General features: G+C 51.9%; 1 protein-coding gene across 1 annotated transcript; it reads right to left on the bottom strand.

Annotated features, from left to right (window-relative positions):
* Positions 1-549: 549 nt before the first annotated feature.
* TTC38 (tetratricopeptide repeat domain 38) lies at positions 550-26,030 on the bottom strand. Its single transcript, XM_077169184.1, has 14 exons — positions 25,943-26,030; positions 24,810-24,887; positions 22,923-23,004; positions 21,437-21,608; positions 20,478-20,651; positions 18,908-18,983; positions 15,930-16,049; positions 12,056-12,115; positions 8,486-8,524; positions 7,629-7,710; positions 5,768-5,933; positions 4,044-4,203; positions 3,745-3,818; positions 550-817 (listed from the first exon to the last, which is right to left on the bottom strand). Exons 1-14 carry the CDS (start codon positions 25,964-25,966, stop codon positions 727-729), a joined length of 1,398 nt encoding a protein of 465 aa, XP_077025299.1. The 5' UTR covers positions 25,967-26,030; the 3' UTR covers positions 550-726.
* Between the last annotated feature and the right edge of the window lie 1,563 nt (positions 26,031-27,593).

Here is a 27,593-nt window from a genome sequence, read left to right as displayed (position 1 = left end):
AAACAAGCACCACCATTGCCTCCCAGAGAAGCCCATAGATCACCCTCCAGATGGTAGGGCTTCTGTGAGAAGGGAGCTGAAGTCTGCGCTGGGGGCTGAGGCCCAAGGCAGTGAGGTGGTGGTAGGGGGGGTCCCTTCTCCCAGAAGGGGCAGATAAGTTTGAGCTGCAGCCCAGCAGGGCCTCCACTAGCTGTGAGCCTGGACCACTCATTCCCCTCCCTCGGATACCTGTGCCTAAAAAACAGTGACAACAGGACCAACCTAGAATATGAGGATAACAACTTCCTGAGAAGGTTCAAGAACAGCCTAGGGGTGGGGGTGGGAGGCTGCCTCTAGAGGCTGTGTCCCCTATTTCTCCTTCCCCCCAACTGAGCCTGCCCCCACCTGCCCTGCCTTTTGCCCCTGGAACAAAGCATGAGAAGTTAAGAGTTCACCTGGGAAAATACAATTTGCAAGGCCTATGAAATCAGCAGAACCCACATTAACTCTGCCTGCCTAAAAAAATCATGTCAGTACCCTAATAAGGATTGGAAGAAGACTGAATCACATTTAGAATTTATTTCTGTCCCTTTTTCCTATAAGACTGCTGGAGTGCAGGGATTTCTGCTGCATGCTGATGAAAATGCTTTAACAGCCTGAGCAGGCTCCAGGTGCTCACTAACTCCAGTGCTCAAGGCCGAGCAGCTGACTTTGGTTCTGCTGGCCAGAGGCGGACAGGCCAGTTCCCTACATGAGGTGGACGGCAGCTGCCCTGCGGATGAGCCTCTCGGTCAGGGGTGAGTTGGGCTTCAAGGCGTCGCGCTCCATCAGAAGGCTCCTGCAGAAAGAGACATGGGTTCTGTTATGGAATCTTCTGGAATAACATAGGGGCATGCTTTTCTCTCAGATCCAAGGCAGGACATGGGGCATCCTGGGCTGGGGCACAGGGTAGGCCTAAAGTTCTCCTTCCAAAATTGCTGACCAAGAGAGAGTGGAGGGTGTGCTGGAGGGGCAGGGGTTAACCCAACAAATCCCTCACACACACTGCTGGCAGGAGTTAACTGGGAGATCCATTTTTTGGAGAGTAATTTGACACTCTCTCTTAAAACGGAATCCAGAGACCCCAGGACGAAGAGTGATGAGAACCCCAGGGTGAGGACCTCACTGCAGTCTGTCTGCCTTAGGGGGAGCTGCCGGTCAGGGCTTTTGGCTTGTTCCCCCACCATAACACAAGGCTGGGACCAAGAGGAATGCAGTGTGTCTGGGGGAGTAGGGGATGGGGGCCATGCCTGAGAATGTTCATGGAGGGCAAGAGGGAGCAGGAGGCAGAATAGAAGGTGGGGTGTGATCCGGCTTGTTCAAGAAAACAAGTAAATGCCCCAAATAATTAACAACAGTGGTTCTCTGTAGGGGGCAGGGGCCTGGTCCTTAGCGGAGATACCGTGCTGGTTACTGAGGAGCCAAGGCAGCCCCACAGGTGCTTATGGCAGGGACAGGAGGAGATTGGAGGGAGTGCTCAGCACCCTGAAGGCTGCGGGCAGGTGAGAATAGGGGCCAGGGAGCATGGAGGCCAGGGAGTATGGAGGCCAGGGAGTACGGGGGGCCATGGAGTATGGGAGATGGAGAGCTTGGGGGCCACGGAGCATGGGAGATGGAGAGCTTGGGGGCCAGGAAGCATGGGAGATGGAGAGCTTGGGGACCAGGGAGCATGGGGGACAGGGAGCATGGGGGACAGGGAGCTTGGGAGACAGGGAGCTTGGGAGACAGGGAACATGGGGTTTGAGCCCAAGCTGGGGCAGCTAGTTGGGTGAAGTGGACATGAGCTGGCCAGGAAGGCAGGGCTAAGGGCTGGGGCTCCAGCAGGGTAGAAGGGTGAGGGCAGTGCTGGCAGGTGTGGCCAGGCAGTGGAGGGTCTTCATGGGGATGGGGAAACAGGATGGGGAGAACAGGCTACATAGTCCTGATGAGCAGATGTTTCTGGGAAGGGCCAGCTGGGCCTCAGGGCCACCTTGGAGGATTATCCTGATGGATGGCCCCACAGGACCTGGAGGGACGATACAGATGGGTCTGAGAGCCCAGCATGAGCCAGGTGTCACGACGGTATGAGAGGGACATGATTATTTCATTCTACAGCTAAAGAACTAGAGGCTGCAAGACAATGGGCAGCTGGTTCAAGGCCACAGAGAGCAGGGAGCAGAGCTGGGCCTCTAAGTCTCCTGCCTCCAGGTCCCAGAGCGTCCTGCAGGACAACCACTATTCTAAAACCTCCTGTCCCAGGTTCATGGGCTCAGGGGCTGCAGACTGACCCCCCCCACCACCACCAGAGGCTCCCACCCTTACCCAACCTCAGGGGTTGGCCTTCCCACAGACAGGAGTGCTGGCCGTGGCAGGCTGGACATGGGGGTGGGGTATCCAGAACATTCCAGAGTTCTTGACAGTGTAAGTGCTTTCAGACAGACGCATGTGACAATAGCATCAACAGCTGCCTCATCAGCACCACGTTTGACCTAAACTGCTTGGCTGGGAAATGTTGTCTGGGGGGGAGCTGTGGACAGTCCATGGGCCAGCTGTACCTGCAGCCAAATCTGGAGAGTTTTTCACCTGATTTTCAAAAGCCCAGCTCAAGGGCCTCCTGCAACTGCAAATTATCCCAGCACTTTGCAATATCCCCTCAGCCTCCTTAGTACCCCAAGGCTCATTCCTCTCTTCCCCTGCCTTTGTTTTTATGGAGGTCATATCCAATAGTTTGCTTTGGTTAAGGTTTTGGTCATTTCAATGCATCCTGCTCAGTCCTACCTCCCATGTTGTCAGAGTCTCAGAGAGCATAAGAAATCTGGGTGTTTGCGGGAAGACAGGGTTTGGTCCATCTTTAAGGTCAGCAAACCCTGGCTGAGGGCAGACATCAAGCGAGGCACTGAGTGGGCGCTAGTGACCCGGGGTGAGGAGGAGCATCACAGTCTCACCCCCAGGAGCACATGGACCAGTGCAGAAGCCAGCAAGGAACACAGAGACCTGTGTGGGGTGAGGGGATCCAGGATGGGGAACCCTGAGGGCCACTGGAAACAGCTGGGGCACAAAGCTATCTTCTTGGGGTATCCTGGCACCCACTGGCCTCCAGCCACTTCCCCTCAGTCCCTCCTCCTAACCAGACCTGCCCCCAGCTTTCCAGACTCCTCTCAAGTGTCACTTCCATGGAGACCGCAGCCCATTTGGCACTGCCAGCACAGGCTCTTGGAGCAAAGCACCCCTCCTTCATAGCAAGTCAGTAGCAATTTCACATAAATTTGTGTCAGTGACTGATTAGTCTCAGTTCCCCCACTAGACATGAGCTCTAACAGCCATGGCCTTGGTCTGTCCACCCACTAATCATCTCCCAGCACCCAGCACAGTCAGGTAGGAGATAGACTGAGCATTCAGAGGTAGCAAAGGATAAAAGGCAACCTAGGCACAGGCACAGCATGTGCAAAGGCCCAGGGGCCTGAAGGAGCAGGCCATGTTTGGGTAACTGCAGAGGTGGACATGGATGGGATAAAGGGTGGACGGGGGAAGGCCAGGGGGCTGTCTCCCTTTGATCAAACTGAGCATGCTAACAAAGGAGAACAAACCCTGAGTAGCCTACAGTTTTCATAGCTTCAAAAGAAAGAACCAACTCGAACCAAGGGGGAGGCAGGAGTCCCAGATGCTCTGGAGCCAGAGGGGGCCTCTGTATGAGAGGCACGTGTGCTTGGTAGTCTTTCTCAGCCGTGTGCCATGTGAGGAACTCACCGGGCCACATTCCTGTGGGTGCTGGAAGTGCAGTTTAAGGCAGCGTGGATCAGCAACTGGTTGAAGACATCTCTCTGAAATGTAAATTGTGCAAATGAGGCTCAGTGGACTGCGGAATGGGGGTGGGGAGGGCCCCACTGCAGGCCTGCCCATCCTCAAGGAGTGATGCTATTGGTACCACACTCTCATCACCACACCTATGGTAACGACCCCCCAAATATGGGTGCCCAAACCCAGGGGGCACCCGGTTCCTTGTGGGTACAGGCTCTGCACAGCCACTTCCAAGGCCACTGGCTCACCTGGGCATTGCTGCCTCCAATCTGGATGATCCGGTAGCGGATGGGCAGGAGCAACTCCACAACGCGGTCAGGGTTCCCATCCTCAGCCTCCACCAGGGCCTGGCACAGGGGCAGCCCCACGTCGCGGGCCAGGAGGTGCTGGCAGTTCTGCCCCGGGGATCTGTCAGCACAAGAAATGGTCCTCAGCTGCTGCAAGTGTCCCTGCTGCTGCACATCCACCTTCCCACCTGGCTCACTACCTGAGGGAAGGGGCTGTTCCATTCTCGGCTGTGTCCTTGGCATGGCACCAACATGCAGTAGGGGCTTTGATTGGGGTGAGATGACAGGAGCTGCCCAGCCAAAAGGAGGGAACAGGGCTCTGCCGGCCACTGGCCAACTCCTGACCTCGGCCTGCTCATCTGGAAAGGGGGTGCAGCCATGCTGACCTGGCAGAGCTGCCAGGATTGTAGACAGTACAGGTAAAGGCTGAGCCAGGGGATATCACTGTCACCAGGAGTGAGAGCCAAAGGCCATGGTAGCCACATATTCCATACTGGCCCTCCCCACAGAGGGGACAGTCGAGCTAGGCCATGACTGGGGACACGGCAGGCAGCAGCCAGCTCCAAGCTCTATTAAAAGTTAGACTAACACCAGCTCACTCCTGGGCCTCTCGGGCCTTCCCTAGTGGTGGACCCTTCTCTAGAAGCTGCCTCCTTGCCTGAGCCCCCAGCTCAAGCAGCACAGGCCCTAGCAAGGAGGGGCAGGGCAAACAGCCATGGCGGTGGTCACTCTCCATGGGGTCCCAGGATAAACGCTCAGTGGTCACAGCCACCAGCACTCCATCCTCAGAAGCAGAGGGCAAGGGGGGGGGAGGCTGCACCCCCAGCAGCTCCAAATGGCAAAGGACCCTGCCTCTCAGACCCCCTGGCCCCCAGTGTGATAGTATCTGAGTACCAGCAGGGCGAGGAACTGAGCTGGAAGCACATGATGGCGTCACTGCACTTATGCCCACCAACATTGAAAGGCATCAACTCGACTTAAAAATGAGGAAACTGAAGCTCGGAGTAGAAAAGTACCTTTTCCAGGATCTCAGGGCCTGTAAGCAGCAGTCTCTTTGGTTTTGGGGCTACCCCCACCCCCATTTACCCTCTGGAAGCTGCCACAGGAGGCTGAGGCTCTCACCTCCACCCCAGGGGATGCAGAAGCAGCTTTGTACCCTGGGGGCACCAATGCACATTTGCAAAAAGATATAACTGCAGGAAGGCACAAATGTGCAAGGGAGCACACCTGTAGGAATGTACACCTCCAGGTACATGCACCCACAAGGACTCACACCTTTGGGCAAGCTTGTCCACATGGAATCACATCTATAGGGAGGTATACCTGCAGGGTTGCACATCTACAGGGAAATATACATGTAGGGAGGTATACTTACATGGTTGCACACACACAGAGAAGTATACATGTAGGGAGGTACACCTGCAGGGCTGTACACCCACAGGAAACCATGCATGTAGGAATGTATAGTTGCATGCATGGTTGCACAGCCACAGGGAAGCACATCTGCAGACACACACCTCCACAACCTCTCCGCAGCTGTGCTCATAATGTCCACCACGTTCTCCCAGGCAGGCAGGGGCAGGGATCCCAGGCCAGGAGCAAGCGCTGAGCCAGCCTTTCATGTCCCCAGCACCCTCACACTCCCTGCCACTAGGGACCCAAAGGCCCTGGTGCCCACTACATACTCGCTGGCGTCCTGCAAGGTGGTCAGCAGCTCCTGCGTAGTCTGAGAGGCCCGTGCACCCAGGGATGCCATCAGAAAGTGCGCGTCATTGAACAGGAGGACATGATCGCGGCTGTGCTTCTGGGTCACACGCAGCACCTCCTGCCACCGCGGGCCCACTGGCACCCCTGTGGACATCAGGGGTTGCCCAAATCCCAGGCGTGAGGCTCCGGAGCACCTCCTGCACCTGATACCCCACAGAGACCCTTAGCGTCTGGTGCAGAGTGGGGGCCCAGAGGTGGGCACAGTAGGCAAGCAGCTAGCCGGCCTCACATTGGAAAATTCTGAGCTCCAGTTTACAGTAACTTCGTGAAATAATAAAAGCAATGGATGCCTAAGATAAAAAGCAAATTTTTAAAACTACTGAAGGTTATTAATGTCTCCTGCCCTTTTGACAAACCCCGAAATCACTTTTTAAATTCTTCCAGAGTTTCCACTAGCCCAGCACTTAACAGGTGCTCAATAAAAATCTGTTAACTTAATAAACAACTTCCCACTGCCCTTACCTCTGGATTCCTCAACTCTAGATAGTCCCCATGTCTGCCCAAGATATGAGGCCTGATTTTCTCACACCACCCCCTTTCCCCTCCACTACTGAAAGTTTCTGTGGTCATCTGCCTACCCCACCCCAGGCACTCTCCTAACTGTACATGCTGCCCTCAACCTCTACCTCTGTCATGCGGGACAGGCACTCTTGCATCTCGCTTTGTACAGTTAGGAAATGGGGCCTCTTCCTCCACCTGTCCTGTGGCAATCCCCACCCCACCCCACAGCCTCCGAGATTAGGTCTCCTCGTCCTTTCCTTCACCTCCTGGCCACACTCCCAGCCTCCCCACCACGCTCCCAGCCACGCTCCCGGCTTCCGCACTCCCGGTCTTCTATCTCAGCCCTAACCAATTCAGAGGGGTCTTTCTCAGAAGCAGATCTGAGCCTGGCCGGCCCTGCTCTAGCTGGGTCCCCTCAGCCCCCAGATAATGCCCACCCCCTCACCCCATCCTTCCTGCACGTGGGAGCCTGGGCTCTCAGCATCAGCCACCGCTCAGTCTTCTCTGACCCATCTGATCTCACCAACCCTGGCCTGCAGACACTGGTCCCTGTGTCAGGCTGTTGATCTCTACACCCAGTATCTGGACACACTGCTCTGAATACAAAGTACTTTCCTCTCTCTCCCAGACATGCTTTACAGCTCTAACTTCACCTCCACTAGGAAGTATTCCAGGACCCTCCAGAAACAGCTCACTGTGGCTTCCCTCTCAAGTCCCCAAAGCACTCTGCCCAGACCTCCACCCTCAATGTTCTGCTGACCCCGGCCTCGGTACAAATTTGTCTCTGCTGCACCTGGGGGAAAGGGGAGACCCGTGTGACACAAAAGAGGTAGGCTAGAAGCCCTTCACAGCCTCCAGCACTGGGCCAACCCCATCCAGACTGCCTGCAGAGCAAAAATCACAACGTTGAGAAACCTCCCTCTGAAATCCCAGGGTGTTGAGAAACTCTCAGCCCGTTCTAGGAAAGAAGGCAGTATCCACAAAGCCCATGTCACAAAGACGGGCTGTGAGAATGGCAGGTGCCTCCCCAGTGCAGAGCCAAGGGATGGCGGGAACTAGAGGAAAGGGCAACAGTGGCCACCTTGCCTTAGACCACTGGAAACTGCTGAGTTGCTGGTGCCTGGGGCCTTAGCCAGGTGCCCATTTCCGGGCCCGAGCCTGGGACATGGAGCAGTATATTGAGCTCTTGCTGAGCCCAGGCCAGGCTGTGGCACCTTTCGCTCCATTACATGGGAGAAGAGAGGAGAGAGGCCAACAGGGAGTGCAGGGATCCAGTACCTTCCATCTGCAACCGGTACAGCATGGAGCAGCTGTCCACCATGTCCAGCATCGCCCCACTGGCCTGCAAGCTGGGGAGGATCTGAAAGACAAGGGCCACCAGAGGCATGGCCCAGCATGTGGGGGTCAGGGAGCCACAGTGACAGCCAGAGTGAGCCCTTGACCAACAGACCATTGCCCAGGCACTCAGTCTGCCCAGGCACCCCGAGGAGTGTCCTGACAGACCTAAGAAGAGCACATATCAGCCACTGGCATCTGATTCCCCACGGCTCCCAGCCTTGGCCTGCACCTATGGGAGACTCGTCTCGCCACTGCATGCTTCCAGATTCAGCTTTGCTCAGCAGGCTACCTGTTCTATACCTCATGGCCCACGGCACATGCATCCTTCACTTCTTACTGGGAAATCCTGATGAACTTGAAAGGGCAACTTAAACTGCACGGCAAATAAAATGTTCTCTTTTCCTTGGTTGCATGTTTTTCCCTGTTGTTTGGGAAACCACCAGCATTTTAGAGCCCTAGGTTGCTTCTAGGAAACACTCACTGGGGTACCTGGCTCCTGAGACAGTCCTTTTTTTCCTCTCTCTCTCTCTGAAAAGAATACCTGTAGATAGACCAAATCATGAAAACAAACTCTGAGACTGCAGAGGTTATCTAGCTCAGGCTTGCAAAATCCATCAGTACCCCTCACAGGCCATGTTACAACACTGTTTTTGGCAAAAAAAATTAGCTCCACAGGGTTTTACACAAGAAATGTGTTCTTGCTCCAGCAGTTTTTTCTGATGGGCCCAAAGATGTGTTCTAGAGTCAAAAAGGCAAATTGCTGTAAGAAACGAAACACCGTACAAGTATGGACTTACATGGTCATCATAAATGGTCAATGCAGCCTCATAGTCACCCTGAAAAACAAAGTTCCAGTAATTCACATTTGAAGAAGGCGAAATGTATTTACTAAGAAATGAACGAGAAGCAGCTATGCCAGAGCCTCCCCAAGCACCTGACCTTCAACCTCCTTTCAAAGGGGGACAGGCAGTAGCCAGGGCTTAGGTGTTAAGGTCAGGAAAGTGGAACTCACTTCTGCTATGGGCACTTTGGTCCCCAGTGTATAAGAGACAGTGGCCTCTCTATGGTGCTGCTATGGGAAACGTTTCCATTAAAGTATTGACATTTCTTTTAGAAGTTACTGTAACTTGTCAAACTGCTGAGAGCTTTCTCACATAGTCCTTCTAGTTTTTATTTTTTCCTATCATATACATACATCTACTTTTATTTTTTTTAACTGTATATTCAGTTGGATTCACTGCTTTCTTCTAAGCCTCATATAGGAGGGGGAACTGTGGTTTATTCATACAAATGGACTACTGAGCAGCTGCAAGAAAGAATGGAATTGTGAGGCATGCAACCAGGTGAATGAAACTTAAGGACTGTATATTGAACGAAATGTCAGAAACAGATAAATATTACCATGCCTTACTCATATAGACTAATTATACTATAAAAACTTGGTGAATTGAATTTGAGAGCATGGGTTACCAGGTTGGGGCCTATTGTAAAGGGTCCTAGATTGTAAGTTCTTACAGCAGTCACATATATTCAGGAGTTGTAACTGTTATTTCTAAATTCTAAGAAACTGAGCTGTTTGTGTATAACCTGGTCATTTCCAGAAACTTCGGGTATTTATTGACACCTGAGACTCAGAGTTAGAGCTCTGAAGCTCTGAAAGTCAGCAGTATCCCAAACAGGAACTGTTTAAAAAGCTGAAAGAGGGATCAGATTTTGACTAGAGATATGAATGAAGTTGATCTGGATAGGACTGGGGTAGATCAGAATACAGGGTAAAGGATGATATTGTCCATATTTTAAAACTTCAATTCCTGTGTGAGACCAAGGGTAAAGATGTTAAGTCGGTGCAAAATTTATATTTTGAGCAGTACATTACTGAAATTAACTTTTAAGGTCAGTTTAGTTGAACACCATAAGTACATGGAATCTTGAATAGGGCGTAAGACCTTGTTGGTTTATCCATGTCAGTGTGATGCCCTGATATATCCCAATGAATAAATTTTTGGGCAGTGAATAAAGAAGCATTTGCAAAGTCCACTTGGGGGGACATTTGGGAGAAACAAAGAAATATTCAATGTCCCCATTTGGAGAATTTAGGATATTCTTGCAAGCAGTGGGGACAACCAAATCAATAGGCTGAGCCCTCGATCTTGGGGCTTGCCCCTATAAAGCTTATTCTTGCAGTGAAGAAGCTAAGCCTACTTAAAATTATGCCTAAGAGCCATCCCCAGATGCTCAGATGTGGCCTCTCTAAGCCAACTCAGCAGGTGAACTCACTGCCCTCCTCCCTACATGGGACATGACTCCCAGGGGTATAAATCTCCCTGGCAACGTGGGACAAAACTTACAGGCTTCACTGGGACCCAGCATCATGGGATTGAGAAAGCTTTCTTGACTAAAAGGAGGAAGAAAAGAAACGAGACAAAACAGTTTCAGTGGCTGAGAGATTTTAGAGTCGAGAGGTAATCCTGGAGGTTATTTTTATGCATTATATAGATATCCCTTTTTAGTTTATGGTATATTGGAGTGGCTAGAGGGAAGTACCTGAAACTGTTAAGCTGTGTTCTAGTAGTCCTGATTCTTGAAGATGATTGTATAATGATATAGATTTTACAATATGACTGCTTGATTGTGAAAACCTTGTGTTTGATGCTCCTTTTATCCAGGGTATGAACAGATGAGTAAAAATTATGGGTAAATAAATAAATAAATAATAGGGGGATTGTGCTGGTTTGAAAGGATGTATGTCCCCTAGAAAAGCCATGTTTTAATCAAAATCCCATTTTGTAAAGGCAGAATAATTCCTATTCAATACTGCATGTTTGAATCTGTAATCAGAACATTTCCCTTGAGAGGTAACCCAATCAAGAGTGGTTGTTAAGGGCGGGCCGCGGTGGCTCAGCGGGCAAAGTGCTTGCCTGCTATGCCGGAGGACCTCGGTTCGATTCCCGGCCCCAGCCCATGTAACAAAAACAGAGAAACAGAATACAATAAAAAACAAGAAAATGTTTAAAAATGTTTCCCTTTCTTCCTTCTTTCCTTCCTTCTATCCTTCCTTCCTTCTCTCTGTCTTTCCTTTAAAAAAAAAAAAAAAAAAAAAAAAAAAAAGAGTGGTTGTTAAGCTGGATTAGGTGACGACATGAATCCACCCATTTGGGTGGGTCTTGTTAAGTTTCTGGAGTCCTATAAAAGAGGAAACATTTTGGAGAATGAAGGCGATTCGGAGAGAGCAGAGAATGCTGTAGCACCATGAAGCAGAGAGTCCTCAAGCCAGCGACCTTTGGAGATGAAGAAGGAAAACACCTCCCGGGGAGCTTCGTGAAACCAGAAGCCAGGAGAGAAGAAGCAGATGATGCCGTGTTCGCCATGTGCCCTTCCAGATGAGAGAGGAACCCTGACCATGTACACTATGTGCCTTTCCAGATGAGAGAGAAACTCTGTGTTCTCCATGTGCCTTCTCACTTGAGAGAGAAACTCTGAACTTCATCAGCCTTCTTGAACCAAGGTATCTTTCCCTGGATGCCTTAGATTGGGCATTTCTATAGACTTGTTTTAACTGGGACGTTTTCTCAGCCTTAGAACTGTGAACTAGTAACTCATTAAATTCCCCTTTTAAAAAACCATTCTGTTTCTGGTATATTGCATTCTAGCAGCTAGCAAATGAGAACAGGGGTTAAGGGGTAAAATAAATTGGGTAGAGTGAAATACTAGTGGTCAATGAGAGGGAGGGATAAGGGGTATGGGATACATAAGTTATTTTCTTTTTTCTTTTAATTTCTTTTTCTGGAGTGATAGAAATGTTTTAAAAATTGTCATGGTGATAAATACAACAGCTAAGTGATGATATTGTGACCACTGGTTGTACATCATGTATGGACTGTATGTGTGTGAAGATTTACCAATAAAAATATTTAAAAAAAAAGAAAAGTCGTCAGGTAGCTGCCCTCGTACATTCACCCCCACTGAGCAAGGCATCTTCAGAGGGGTTGGTGGTACATTTGGGTCCGATCTGTGGTGGGGGAGCCTTTAGCAGGTTCAGAGACGAGTGAACTCCAGCAGTGGAAAGGCATACTGCCTGAAGTTTCTCCACCAATTACACATGCTTTGCACAATTTCCAAGTCCGGGTAATGAAAAATGCCCAGTTTTTTTTTTTTTAACCCTGAAAAGCTACTTGAAAATATTAATGCTCAACTGCATCAGGAAAATAAAAATACATACATACATACATAAGCTGCAGCAGGACACCATTTAAATGTGGAAACCTAAAATGTCACACTAGAGAATGCAAATGTGTAGCAAAAGGTAGAAAAATTTTTCTTTCTCTGAACACCTTTGGAAGATCAGATAGTCTAAACAGTCATCTTACCTTTTCAATCAGGTATAAAGCCCAGTGCCAATAATTATGACAAGCAAGCAGATCAGCATCCTGGGGAAAGAATGAGACAGGGGAAAAAATCTGACAGCCTGTGATAAAAAAGAGAATGTTGTTTTGTGCTAATGCAGAGCCATCATCTCTGAGCTCAGTGAAGGAAAATGGCACTACCTGGGCATCTGCTTGGAGGCTGGCCTATGCAGGCCTTTCTACCCTCATTACTTCTTTCAGCTCCAAGAGGCAGCAGCAATTCCACTTGAATTATATCGAAGAGGAAACTGAAGCTGAGGGAGGTCTTCCACTTGTTAGCTCCAGAGCCAGAACATGGGTACCCCAGACTGACACAGGGGCTCCTTTAGCTCGCCAAGCTCCCTCCTCCTCACGTGTCAAGTGGGGAGATCGAGTTAAAGAGCCATGCCACACACCAGTCCTGACACCTATCGTGCTCACTGAGCTCGGGGCACTGGGGCGAAACCCCATGGGCTGATGAGCCAGGCTAAACTCCCAACCCAGCGCTGAATTCCCAGCAGCACCAGCTGCAGTTGATAGAATAAGGGGAACCCAGGTTATCTGAGTGGCTACCACCAGATTACCTTTGAGTTGGCTCTCAAGACAAGGCCATTTTACAGTAAAATCTGTGCTTGGCTGGCCCTGTTGGAATATCCCAAACTTGGGAAACTGAACTTCTCATCAGTGACAAGCAGCAGTGCCCAGAAGCCTGAAACAAACCACACTGGCTGAGAGGAGGGGATCCAGCCTGAAGGTCTTCCCAGACCATAGCTCAGATGCCGTCACTCCTGGGCCCCAACGGTTGATGGAATTTGCACCTGCCACAGCATGGCCTTGCCCATCTTTGCTACCTGTTTGCTAAGCCAGAGCACAGAAGGTATTTCACAAATGCTGAGCAAGTGGCCTGAAGTCCCCACCCCATGCACCTTCCTTGAACCTGACAAGCTCATCTGGACTCACCTGCCCTGGCCCCATCTGTCTGGAAGCCCACCCCACATCATGAATGCCAGCTCTTCCTTAAACGCAGACAGCTCCTCCTTGGCCTGGACACCACCTCCCCAATCTCAGGAAAGAGGAAATGATGACTCCTCCATGGCCCATGCCCATCTTGTACCAAACTGCCCAGCTCTCCTCTCTCAAACAGCCCATTATAGTCCTTCGTGGCTTTGCTGGAATACCCTCTGTGGTAGCTAGATTCAGTTGTCAACTTGGCCAGGTGAAGGCACCTAGTTCTATTGCTGTGGACATGAGCCAATGGTACGTGAACCTCATCTGTTGCTGATTACATCCGCAGTCGGCTAGGAGGCGTGCCTGCTGCAATGAATGATGTTTGACTTAATTGGCTGGTGCTTAAATGAGAGCGCAATGTAGCACAGCCCAAGCAGCTCAGCCCAGGCCTTTGGAGATGCAGAAAGAAAACACCCTGGGGAAAGCTGTTGGAACCCAGAGGCCTGGAGAGAAGGCCAGCAAAGACCACTCTGTGCCTTCCCACATAGAAAGAACCTCAGTTGAAAGTTAGCTGCCTTTCCTCTTAAGAATTAACAAAATAAATCCCCTTTTATTAAAAGCCAGTTCATCTCTGGTGTGTTGCATTCTGGAAGCTAGCAAACTAGAACATATTGGGTACCAGAAGTGGGGTGCTGCTGCAGTTTGCAAATACCAGATATGTTGAAACAGTTTTTTTGGATGGCTAAGGGGAAAATTTTGGAGGTACTGTGAAGAAAATGATGGAGAAGTCCTGGAGTGCTTGAAGAGACTGTTGGTGTAAATGGAACCACTGCCAATCTGGACAAAGGGGGACACAAAAGGGGAAAATTGGAGTTTACAGAGTGAGAATCATGGGAGCTCGGGTCTGAAACCAAGAAACCTCCACAGCCAGAAGAGAATGTTTTGCACCTTAATATTGTTTAAGGTGATGCGTGTAGTTGCCAAGTTGACAACGGGTGCACAAGTGGTAGTTAGATTCAGTTGTCAATTTAGCCAGGTGAAGGCGCCTAGTTCTGTTGCTGTGGACATAAGCCAACGTACATGAACCTCATCTGTTGCTGATTACATCTGCAGTTGGCTAGGAAGCATGTCTGCTGCAATGAATGATGTTTAATTGGCTGGTGCTTAGATGAGAGAGCTCAACATAGCACAGCCCAAGCAGCTCAGCCCAGGCCTTTGGAGATGCAGAAAGAAATCACCCCAGGGAAAGTTTTTGGAACTCAGAGGCCTGGAGAGAAGGCCAGCAGAGACCACCCTGTGCCTTCCCACGTAAGAAAGAACCTCCGTTGAAAGTTAACTGCCTTTTCTTTGAAGAATTAATAAAATAAATCCTTTTATTAAAAGCCATTCTATCTCTGGTGTGTTGCATTCTGGCAGCTAGCAAACTAGAACACCCTCCATATCCTCTTCCTCCACCTGGCAAACTCCTACTTGTCCTTTAACATCTAGCTCAGATGTTGCCCTCCTCCAGGAAGCCTACCCTGACCACTGCCTACTCTACCAGGTAGCTTGGGCTCAACATCTTCTCTGGGCTTCCATGAACCCCCATGAGTCCTTATCATTATGGGGACCAAACACTGCTAAGAGGCTAGTCATTCCTGTTGGCTTGGCCCTGAGAAATCAAGAAAGTCTGGACTGGACCTCTGTGGGGTTCCCAGGCTGGCACAGGCCAGGGCAATGACTGGAGCCTTGGCAGATGCAGACACTGGAGGACAATATGACCTGGCCAGCCTTGGCCATCCCCCACTTCTTCATTCATGGGGACTTATTTGGGGTCAAAGGTTTCAGAATTGCTGCACTAGCCATTTTGCAGGTGAGGAAACTCAGGCTTGGAGGATCACGCTTTTGTCCCTGGCAAGAACCCAAGGCTCTCAGACCCCCTAAATTCAGAGCTTGTGAAAATAAGTGGGATGCGGGCCTCCCCTACCCCTCAGTTCCATCTGGGAACACCCCTGGCCCCTCAGCCAGAAGATACCCCTCCCCCTCCCCAGCATACATAGACTCATCATAGTCCTTGAATGGGGAGCCTGAGGACAGGGGCTGCCCCACTGACCTCCAGGTCCCCAGTACCTCCCAGCACTGGCCTGAGAAGTTTATGGAGGGAGGAGCTATTTAAACAGTGAAGCCCCAGTGCCCTTCCAGTCCTACCAGATGCTGTCTCCCTAGCTGGTTCATGCACATCACGGAGCCCGTGCCACTTGGGGCCAGGGCCTAAGAGGTAGATGGGCCCATTGGCTGCCAGCGCCCAGGGGAACTTGCATGGCAGAGAGGAAGGCAGCGAAGCAGACCGCAGCTGGGTGGGCTATGAAGCCAGGCACCAACCAGCACACGCACAGGGTCATGGGCAAACAGAAAGCCAGAAAAGGCCCCATGGAGGGCAGCAAGCCAGAGTAGGGCTGGGTGAAGGCGGTGGCCAGGCATGGGGGCACTGAGGCACAGCATGGCCAAGCTCCAGGGGAAGAGCCTGGTAGGCACTGAGGGGAATGCATGGCCCCTGCATCCTTCCTGCACACACCCACCATACCCATCACCCCATCTGCCCCAAGGGACACTCTTTGTCTCAGGGATCCTATGTTGAGGCCGGTGGGGGGAGAGGGGCACCTCAAGCACCTTCCAGCTATCACCCAGCCAGGCTCTTGCTTCCAGGGGAAATCTCTAGTCCAATCTCTTTACAACCAAATGCTTCAGGTCCAGGCCAGTTCTCAAATTGCCTACACAACACTGGCAGGAGCTGGGTTGCTGTGGGTCTCCATGCCAAGCACTATCCCCAAGAACTAAGCTGTTGCCTATATCTCCTGTCCATAAAGACTCGACTTTGTTCAAGGTGGGGAACAGAATTCTCCAGGTGATGACTTCTCAACAAGAGTTGTACCTTCCAGTTGGCTTCAGAGCGCTGCATGAATTCCAGTCCGTCCTTAATTTCTGCCTTCATTTCGTGGATATGGGCCACTGTGTGCACTGACCAGGCGTCTGTGGGGTTAACAGATAAAGCCTACGGGGGCAGGGGGTACAGGCAATAAACAAGAGGAGACATCGTGGATTAGCTGGGCTGTTTGGGCAGAGGCAGAAGGGGCCCAATGGAACAGACATGTGTTGGGGACGGGACCAGCAGGGGACAGGGCTCTAAATCACAACAATCACAGCAAACCCAACCACAATGGTGAAAAAGCAACAAGACAAACATGACAATCCCAACAAGCAGCCCTTCTACTAGTCCACTTCACAGGCAGGGAAACCGAGGCGCAGAGAGGCCCCCACAGCTGGAAGGCAGTAGGGTCACTCCCAAGCAGGGTTCACCTGCTCGGCCTCACAACTGCCTGCATGCAGCCAAATAACCCTTGATGCGCTACCCAACCTCTCTGAGTCTGTTTCCCCCCTGGGGGAGAGGCCACTGATGACATCCCCTCCCTCCAGATGCTGCTGCAGAGATAAAGCAACTGCTGTCTATTGCTTCTGGCAGCCACTTCCCAATGCCATGTGGCTTCTCTGGGCTTGGGAATGGCTGACTCCAACACTATTACTATTAAGGACACCAGTCCTCATGTTTCCGGGAGCTCACAGCTACCGCTGGGCTGGCAGCCCTGGTTATTGTACTCATTTGTTCATCACATTTATGAGCTTACTAAGGGCCAAGCTGGAGGAGGAGAACCGAGGTTCAGAGAAGTCCCATGGTCCAGTCATGGGTGGGAAAGCCTCATGAGCCCAGGTTTCCCACACCAAATTACAGGTTTCCTACAGCCCCACTGGAGCCCCACCCTCTTACAGAAGCAGAGGCCAGAAGCCCTGAGCACCCTGGACCTGGCACCCACCTCAGGGCTCATGGGGGCAGGCCACCCTCATGTCCATGGGTCCTGCCTGGACTCACGTGGGACACAATAAAAAAGAAGGGCTATGGGTAGGTAGGGCAGGTGGTGGCGAGGGGTGGGGGGGCGGGACTGTGGCCTTTGAGACAGGGTCCCTGCAGTATTGAGACACTGTTAGGGGATGGCAGGGGCCCTCTGAGCAGTCTGGGAGTGCAGAGGCCACAGAGGGAGTAGCAGTAGGCATGGCTGGTCTTTACAGGGGACAGCTGGATGAAGACCTCATGGCCTCTGAATGCGGTTCTCACCACCTTCTTCACTTACAGTTCAAGGTTCCCTGGAACAAGCCTGAACAAGTCCAAGCTTCCTTCCTAGTTTACAAGGCCCAGCGAGGTCTGGCCCCTGCCTGCCCCTCCTGGCTCTTCCTCCCAGCACCCTCCCCATCCCACTGCGCCCCAACCCTCAGCCTGTGGAGCCACCTTACTGGCCTCCCTCCATGTTCCCTGAATGCACCTGCTTGCTGCCTGCAGGCCCAAGGCTGAGAAGCCCCACAACCCTGCTGGAGCCCACCCCCTGCCTCCCAGAAGCCTGGTGGGGTGCAGTACGGCCTGGTCTTCTTGTCTAGCCATCTACAGGGGTGCTGGCATGGGGGTCAGGGAGCTGCTGCCCACTGGATGGGAGGGGTCTGGGGGGAAGAAAGGGGGCCCTGATCCCACCGCTCCTGCTCCCCATGAGGCCTGAGCTGTGCGTCGTGGCCACCCCAAGAGTGCCCACTACACCCGGCCTCCATAGCCACCCTCATTCACAACTTCTCACATCATCTGCTCCCAAATGGAGCCATCCAATGGCGAGACCCAACCAGGTGGTCTCTGAAGACCTTTCTGGTGGCTAACCCCCAGACCGTGGAGCCAAAATCAGCAGGAACCCACTGGACACTCCCCCGCCCTGGCTCACCACCCTGAGCTCAAGCCTGGGTTCCATTTCTATAACCAGAGCAGGCTTCAGAGACCCTGGAAGGTGCTGGCTCCCCAGGATGGGGGTGCGGGGGTCCCTAGGGGTCAGCCTGGTCAGGGGAAGGGCCTCAAGCCGACATGTGGGAAGCTGGGACTAACCCAAACAGCTGGATAGGCAGTCATGCGGTCAGGCCTGCATGACTTGACTATCTCTGAGCTGTGTAGCTTGGGCCAACTTGGTCTTTGAGCTCAGCCCCCTCCCCTGGGCAGTGAGGAGTTTAGGGCCTCTTTGGCAGAGATGTTGCACAGGCTAAGGAGGCATGAAAGGGCTCAGTGCCAGGCGGTCCCAGTGCCAAGCATGGCACAGGAACGGTTAGCATCTCTTTATGAGTGACGGCCCCTCTCTGGGCCTCAGCATGTGCTTCTCAAAGAAGAAGGGCTGGAGAGCCCCAGACCCCACAGCAGCTGGCCGCAGCCTACCATCTGGTAGGTGTGTCCTCTCAGTGCTGTAGCAGCCACAAGCCCCAAGCTTAGAGCTGAGTGAGGGCTCTGGGCCACAGGAAGCCCTCAGCAAATACAGTGCTAGGTCTGCGCCCTTGCCTGTGGGGTGCCCTGTGGACTCTGCTCTGGATGGAGCAGGATCAGGGAGAGGCTGAAATCAGCATGGCCCCCACCCTCTCAGGAGCACACCCAGGGCAGGGGCAACCAGAGGCCACCTTTGGGAACAATTATCACCCGGCTGCCTGGCCCCTGCTTTCTTAGTGAGGCTTACATGGGTGGAGGTCAAGGGGGTAGGGCCAGCATTAGACGCTTCACCATCTACAAAGTGCTTTTCCCAGCTGTGCCCAGGTGTGCCCCTGAGGGAGCTATGCCCTTGCTGAGTCTCTCCTCCTCTCCCACAGACGTGGGTTCCGGCCTCCATGCTCGGGGCACAGCATGCTGAGGAGAGAGGGAGACACAGGGAACCACAGGTACGAGGCAACATGTGCCCTGCTAACTCTACCTGGGAGGCAAGGCCCGGACAGGGGAAGGGCCAGGAGGGGCTGCACAGCCAATGGAACTGGGGTTCTCTGTCCCCGCGGGAAGGGCCCCCATACCTCTTTGGCGAGCTTTTCTGCCTGATCGTAGAAGTTGGTTTCCATCAACCCAAAAGAATAAATGCCTTTCACATAGCTAAAAACAGAGAAGAAATTTCTATTTTAAAATCAATTTAAACATTTAAACATTTGTTGAGGGCTCACTGTGTGCTAGATTCTGTTAGGCACTTCACTCTATTAACATGTTTGGCCCTCACAATGGGCCCATGACTAGGGCTCTGTGCAGTGGTAATATGTGGTGGCATCAGGTGGTTCACCAACATCCCAGGGGAGCAGAGCACATCTGTCTCCAGGGAGAAGAGCACTTCCTGCCTCCTGAGGTTGGGCCAGGCCCTGCAACCAGTTCTGGTCAATGATGCTGGAACAGCAGGGAGCACTCTCACTCTGAGCACTTAACGACCATCATGAGTCCCTCAGGGGTACTTTTCTCTCTGCCTTGTCCAGAAAGAGAGCTGCAGTCCTGGAGAGAGGTAGTGGCATGGGGTAGAGGCCTCCACCCTCCCACAAGAACACACTAGCTCAGTATGACCAGGGGATTGGGAGAGTCTGTCTTATCTAGGGGGAGGGTAACTACAAAGCCCCTCAACCAGCTTGAGCCATGTCCTCCCAAATCAGCTCTACAGGACTAGGAGAGGCTTGCTGTCCACCTACCTGACCCCAGGACTGCCTCTTAGTTGGAGGTGAAGTCAGGAGGTAGCAGGGTATGGATACTGGGCCCTTCAGCCCCTGACACCTGTCCAGGGAAGGAGGCTCAGGGTTCCAAAAGGCAGAGAAGGGGAAGAATGTACTCCAGGCAGAGCAGACTGAGCATGTCATGCCGGGGCAGGGGGTTGGGGGTGGAGGTAGGTCTTTCATGACCACTAGGTTCCAAAGCATGGTGATAAAGACATCATTTCCCTCCCTTGATTCCAGCTGTGCTTTACAGTCAGCCCTGAGCAAGCTAAGCCCGTGTCTGGAGAGACTCTGGTGCATGGGGACAAGAGGAAAGAAGAGTGGGGTGGTGAGGAGCCACGGAGAAGAGGCTGCTGCTGGAAGAACACAAGGCTGAGGAGCAGGGGGAGCCCTGAGGGCCGGAGCTGGGAAGCGAGGCTGCCAGAGGCTCAGCCTATGCAGGCTGGAGGGGCTTTGGGTGGATGAGTCCCCCAGGAGTGGGCAGTGGAGAGGCAGCCGAGACACCTCCCATGAGAAGCAGGGCAGTGGAATGGTGGGGAGGAGAGGAAAGAGATTAAGCCAGGTCAAGGGCAGGAAGGAGGCCTGGGCTGGGGACTGGGCTGTGCAGCTCAGGTAGCACAAGGTTTCTGCATGAGGAAAGCAGAGGCCTGGAGAGGCAGGAGAGTATCCCCATGGGTGGGCCACTCATTTTTGGGAACAACGGGAGAGGACCTGGGCTGCAGGGGTGTGTGGAGAAGGAAGAGGAGGCCATCTCAGGAAGGGAAGCAGTTCTGAGCTTAACAGTAAGAGGGACAACACAAGGTGGCCATGTTTTGGGGGCAGGGCCCAAAGGGCCAGCAGGTGTCAGGGACCCAGAGAGCAATTAATTGAAATGATGTGATTTCCAGCCAGCACAAACCTGCTCAAGGGGATGTCAGGTGTCCAGAAGGGGTAAATTCGAGCCACAGAATCGCGCATCTGTTGTTGGTAGCCCAGGTAAAAATAGGTATCGTGGGAAAATTTCAAGGCCAACATGTCTGTTGGATGGTCCCGGAGGATCTGTTCCCACAGATCACAGGCTCTGGGAAAGTTCCTGGAAGCCAAAAGAGATTTCCCAGGCCCACTGAGCTCGTGTCCACATGCACAGCAGAGTCAGGGGCATTGTTTCCTGCCAGTGTTAAACTCTAAACTTGAATTGGTTAAAAAAAAAAAAAATACCAGGTTCTATATTAGGTCTAGCTCAGAAAACTGAAAAAACATTGGGAAACTTGATCCTAATTCAAGTAAAAAAACTGGTTTAACGAATTGCCAAAGCCAATTTCACCTGAGACAGTGAGCCAGCTACACAGCTGCCTGGCCCCTACTCACCAGGAACAACTGGGCAGAACTTCGTCTGCTTCAAGGTCCCCGGGACAATCAGCCCAGGTAACCCAGTTCTGCGGGGCACCTCACCTGCTGGGCAGACAAGAAGCTGCCTGGGGTGGGGTGGGGGGATGCAGGTGTGGGAATAACAAGGGGTGTGTGTGTGAGAGAGAGAGAATTTAGAAACTCAAAGGCACATGTGGGTGAATGTTTTCTCTCTTCTATCTTTTAGATATATTCCTGTAACGTGGTTCCCTTATTTCTGCCACTAAAATAATAACCAATTCATTTAATGAAACAAAACAAGGTGTTTTGAATGCTTAACCGGGTACCCTAACCAGCTGCTTCTCATCCAGTTATCAGTGGAAGAAAAAGCAGCAGGCAGGAGGTGACTTCCCGTCAGACAGTGGGGTGGCAGGAGAATCACTCCCAGGCCCCCATCTTCCCAAGGATCAGGACAGCCTGTGGCACCCCGCAGCATAGCCTCCCAGCGCCCGGCCCGGGAAGGCCTCTCACCCCTTGGCAAATGTCTCCACTGCAGACACGTGCAGCTGCTCCCGGGCTGTCAGCGGCTGTGCTTTCGAGCTCGCCACCATTGCCTTCACAGCCAGGTCCAGCTCTTTGTCCAGCTGCACGGAGCTCCCAGTGCCTATCAGTGTGAGCCCCGTAGAGATGACATGGCCCATCGCTGGTAACAGGGAGGGAAGGAGCTGGTGATTTGGGGGGTCCCAACCAGCCCATACCAAGCCCTGCATGGGATCCAAACACAGTGCATCCTGGGGGACACATGCCAAGCGGCCCAGAGGCTGTCATGCGCCTGCCAATAGACCAAGCTTCAGCTTTTGCCCCACTAGGCACATGGAGGTAGTGGTCACCCTAAAAGCACCCTAGACTTCCTCCCATATTCTCGTCACGCGGGCATTCTGGCAAGTCCAATGCCTAGCACCCTTTCCATGCATGGAATGGGTAGGAGTTTCACTCAGAGCCAGCATAGGGCCTCCAAGGGCACATGCAGTAGATGCTGATGGGGGCGGATGCAGGAGCCACATGCCTGCAGGTGAGAGCCTGGGCATGTGCACCACTGGCCCTTCCCGTAGCCTTCTGCGTGAGTGAGCCTGACCACGGGCCCAACCTGGGACTCCTTCCCAGCCTCAGTCTTGACAGAGGCAGGGGGTCCACTGGAGCCTGGAACTCAGTCGCTGGCCCAGGCCTGGGACCCAGAGCCCAGCACCCAGCCTTAGTGCTGGGGCCACCCACATGGTCTTAGCTTCTGGGGCTCGGGGTCTGCCCAGAGAGCCTGAGCCTACCCCTGGCTACTGACTCCTCCACAGCTGGGTCTAGCCCCATTCTCCCCCTGCTTCTATCCTTACAGATTATACAAGTACCCTGCCTGTGGTGGAACCAGGCTGCAGAAGCGTAGGAAGGAGCCCTGTGAGTCACCTTCCCCTCATCAGCCCTTCCCCCAGGCCCCAAACCTTACCCACACTGGTTCACCCACCTGTGTTCTGCAATGCACTGTACTGGCAGCCTAGGCTCCCTTGCCTGTACGGCCAGCCTCATGCCTGGGATGCCACCTCTTTGCCCTCCCATCTTGGGGTAAGTTTACACAAGCATCCTGATGAAGGCTACCCAAACCATCTCTGTTTCCAAGGGTCTGGGCTTTGGATTCAAAGAGACTTTTCTGATGCCAGTCCCTCAACTTCCAGGTGGGTGCTTTGAACCTCAGTTTCCTCATCTGAGAAATGGGACCAGTGTCTTTCTTGCAGAAGTGACATGGGGAGACATTTGAAAAATGTGTCCTGCAGCATCCAGCATCTCTAGGGGAGCAGAAGTCATTTCAATCATAATGGCAGTAGCCATCATCCCTGCCCCCATGCAAATGCCAATGTCAGCTCTGCCTGTCCAGCCCCGCCCCCACCCCAACCAACCCGAGATCCTGCAGCCAGAGAGCCAGGGAAGGACTGCACCTTGCACCCATGATTCCAGGAAGGGTGTTACTCACTGAAGGTTGGATCTGCTTCTCTGAGCTTTGAAAGGCAGTCTTCGAGGCCACCGAGACTCCTGTCATTGGTCCATTTCACATACTGAAATTAAAAAGGCAAGCCAGAGTTGTCCTTAGTTTGTATTTAAGGCATGGAACTATGCCTCAATTTTGTTTTTCTTTTTAGACCCAAAGAAAGCATAATTGGGTTGCTCTCCTTTGAAGAGCTTAAATACTATACAACTCGAAGCATAATTTCAAAGGAATAAAAAAGAAAACATCTTTTTCTCAACAGGAAGGCTCTCCCGAGAGGTGACCTACCACACAATGGCAGCTTCCTTAGCCCCACAAGGGGCCCTGAAATCACTTACCACAGTGACAGCACAGTCACTTCTCACATCTTCCTTTCACAGAGAGCCATAATAAACATGCATTATAAAAAATGAAGCAGTGCAAATGTGGAAACATAAAACTTACCCTTCAACACATCATCGTTTCTAAAACGCAAATCATGCATTGGAATTTTTTTCAATTGTGAAAAATAACATATAAACAAGAAAGCAATAAATTTTAAAGTACACAACAACAACTAGTTATGGAACAGATTTCAGAGTTTGCTATGGGTTACAGTCTACAATTTTAGGTTTTTCCTTCTAGTTGCTCCAAGACACTGGAGACTGATAGAAATATCAATAAAATAATTCAGCAGTCATACTCATTTGTTAAATCCTATCTTCTCTGTTATAACTCCTCCTTCTCCTTTGATCCTTCTCCCAATCTTTAGTAGAATTTGGGTTATGCCCATTCTAACTTTTCCATGTTGGAAAGGGCTGTCAATGGGATGGGAGATGGAACTGGCTGATGTTCTGGAAAGGCTAGCTCCTCTGGGTTTCAGGACTTATCTCACCGAGGAACCCATCTGGAGGGTGTCAGTTTCTGGAAAGTAATCACAGTGCATGGACCCTTTCATGCATTGGACTTAAAACTATGCTCCTTCAGTTGTCTACCCTATATCAGCCCAGAATTAGCACGTGCATTTTAACAAGATAAAGTTTAACTAGCACAGAGGTTCAACACACAGAGGTTCAATGCAGGACCGCAGGACAACACAGACAGGGATACACAGGACAGAATGTCTCCACTGGGAGGAGGTGTTGCCACTGAGCACTCTACAGGGGCTAACAGTGAACCCTAAATGGGCCAACTGCTCAAATGCACACAAGGGAGCCACTCTGCAAGGGAAGGCTGGAAATAGGTGGAGCACTGTGTCATAGCTGCCTTTTCTTGAATGTCACTTGGCTCCTAGGAGTTTCCTTGGTCCTTCTGTTGGAGGGGATGGATTCAGGAATAGGCAGTCTCAACACTCATGAAAAAACAGCTTTAGTTTCCCATCAATGTTAGTGGCTCTGCCTTTAACGTGCCAAATGACCTTAAACTCAAACTGGTTAAACTCTGGCCTCACCTCATTCTCCCCACCTGTACAATAAACTGGTTGACCCCTTCTCTGGGGCCCCTTCTAGTTTTAAAGTTATAGGGTGCTTCATCCAAGAGGAAAGTACTTATAATTGGCAGAAGGCCCTAAATCAGAGCAGCCCCAGGACAGGGACTCACACCCCAAATGGCAGAGACCCACACCCAACCAGCACTTCACAAAACCATCCCTAACGGTGAGCCCACTGCTACACTGCCCACCACCCAGTGTATCCTAGGAAGGAGGGTACACAAGGTCTCTGTCACAGGGCTGGCATGATGTGCCAATGCATGTTCCCACGTCCTCAAGTACAAACTGCATGACTTCTATTGCACTCAATGCTAAAGTGGCAGTGCCACTTAAGAAGCATTCATCAATTTAAAAAACCTCAGCAAGAACCTTTACAGGAAGGGCCACCTTTCTCTCAATGGGCATACCTGGGTCAGGGTGGCATCAAACAGCCTGCAGGCCTCATTGCTTGGAGTGGAGAGGGGGAGTCCAGCATCCTTCCACGCCTAGACACAGCAAGAAGGGAACACTGGGGCCTTATTCCACGTGACCCTTTGAAACAAACACACACAAGCCCCCATACCACAAACAGCCCCGGACACACAGATATCCAAAATGCCCACCAACCATGCAGTAAGGGTTTCAGTGAGATGAGAGCTTGGTGGGTAGCCTTCCATAGATACAGTGGAGGGCTCAGAGAGAGCTGGGTGGAGATGAGAGGGTCCCCACTGAAACCCCAGCCACTTCTAAATAGCTGTGCCTGCAGGCAAGGTGCTCCCCCTCTGGAGAGTGGGGCTCCCGCAAATCCAGTGAGGTGACTTTGAGTGTCCCCACGTGGGAGTTACTCAACATGATGATGGACAGTCCTTGCAGGACTCAACCATGGCGAGGTGGGAGGTGGGAGGGGGAGGGGTGCTCGTGCTTCCACCTGGCTGGCAAAGCGAGCACCATCTAGTAACATCAAAACAATTCCCTCTCCTCTGCCCACTTTATCAGAAGGGCTCAGACCTTCGTGTCTATCAGTGAATACTTCTCTAGACTGAACAACTGCCCAGAACTGTTGGATGAAACGACTGCCTGTGGCATCCTGCCAGGGGTACCTAGTCAGGTGACTAGGTAGGCCACCCCAATCTCCGGTTGAGTATTACGTCCGTAGGCAAGTCCCCTCACTCTTTGTCCTCTGTTTTCCTCATCTGCACAGCGGGCTCAGGTCCCCAGCACTGGGCAGTCCCATGGGCCCTGGTTACCAAGGAGACTAACACCCACATCCCAGCTAGGCCATAACACGGCCACTGAGAAAAGCTATTAGGGAGGTCCTGGGGTCTCCCCCGGCCCCGACCGCGCGGCTTGTTTCCCTCGGTGGGCTTCAGAATAAGGTCCTCTGGTCCCTTCCGTGCGCACCCGCCGGTGGGTCCGTACGCCCTCCCCGCCAGGCCCGCCGTCAGCCTTCCTGGCCCCTGTCACCCCCGGGCCTGACCCTGGGACGCCCAGCCGCCGTCGGGCCAACCCCAAAGGGCTCGGAGAGGGCGGGAGACCCAACGGGGAGGCCTCCTCGGTATACCTGGCAGTCTCGCAGCCGGGCCATGGCGCACCGGGTCAAGTCTCGCGCTCCTGGCTCGCGGCGCCGCCTTCCCAGGAGGGGGCTAGGCGGGAAGGGGCGGGGCGGGGAGGGAGGAGGGGGGGCGGCCGCGCTCTCCTGCGCTCTCACTGGTCCGTCTGGGCCAGCCCGCGCAGCCAGTCCTGGAACGTGGGCCGGCTCTGAAGCTCCGGGGTCCGCAGGATACCTCCCGCGCAGCGGCTCGTGCGGCGGGTGGAAAGCTCAGAGGAGGGTCGGCGCCTGCCACCCGCACGAGACTCGGAGCTGGGGCAGGAGGGCGGCACGGCGGGCCTGGAGGGCGCGCACTGTTGTGGGACCGCACTACCATCCAGTTCGACCGCGCCTCCCAACCCGCAGCCCTGACCGGGGAATTCCTGCCTGGCGGCGATTCTCTTTGGGTGGGGGCCGTGGTCACTTTTAAATTCTATTCAGTCCCACTTGAAAGTCACACACTCAAGAGAGGACATTTTGTGCGGACAGCTCAAGCGCCCGGCTTTAGGGTATTATCCCATCCGTGTCTGGGTCTTGTCCGCCCTGCTTTCTGAAGTACTTTGCCCAGAAAGCTCTCCCTGAGTGTCAGGTTCTCTCTGTCTGTGAGTGCTGCTAACAGCCAGCCCCAAACCTGCTCCGGCCTGGTCTACTCTCTAATTTAATCTACACCTCCCTGACCCACCACCTGGCTGATTTTGGGGTGAGTGAGGGGAGTGGTACAGGTACAAGGTGGGATAGCATCCTTATTTTAAATGTTGATATTTTGTTCATGGATTTTTTGCATTAATTTTGATTTTCAAAAATATGGCATTAAAATATTTGTTTTGCCTTAATAGCAAACTTTTGGGAGAAAACATAGGGAAATATCTTGAGGACGTTGTATTAGGGAATGGATGCTTAGACTTTATACCAAAGTGTAAGCACAAAAGGAAAAATAGATAAATTGGTCTTCAACAAAATTAAAAATTTTTGGTGCATCAAAGGATATTATCAAGAAAATAAAAAGACAACCTATAAAATGGGAGAAAATATTTGGAAACCAAACATCTAATAATGGTGTAATAGTGCAGAATATACAAAGAACTCCTACAATTCAACAACAAAAAGACAAACAACCCAATTTAAAAATGGGCAAAGGCAGGGACTGCAATGGTAGTTCAGTGGTAGAATTCTCACCTCCTGTGCCAGAGACAAGGGTTCGATTCCCGGCCAGTGCACTTCCCAAAAGCAACAACACAAAAATTCAACATATGGTGCTACAATAACAGGATAGTGGCATGGAAAAAGAATAAACTGTGATCCCCACCATATAGCATACAAAAAAAAATGGGCAAAGGCAAAAGATGGAAGCAACCCAAGTGTCCATCAACAGATGAATGGATAAGCAAACCGATCTCTCCATACAATGGAATAAAAAGTCATATAAGAGAACAAAATATTGATACATACTGCAACACAGTTAAACTTTTGAAGACATCATCTTGAGAGAAATAAGTCAGACACAAGAAGACAAACATTATATGACTTCACTTATATGAAATACCTAGAATAAGCAAATTCTTAGAGATAGAAAGTAGATTGCAGGTTACCAGAGGTAGGTTAGGGGCTGGGGAAGTTAATGCTT

Source organism: Tamandua tetradactyla, chromosome 7 (assembly GCF_023851605.1).
Source record: "Tamandua tetradactyla isolate mTamTet1 chromosome 7, mTamTet1.pri, whole genome shotgun sequence".
Taxonomy (NCBI): Eukaryota; Metazoa; Chordata; class Mammalia; order Pilosa; family Myrmecophagidae; genus Tamandua; species Tamandua tetradactyla.
This window is presented reverse-complemented; position numbering and strand designations above follow the sequence as displayed.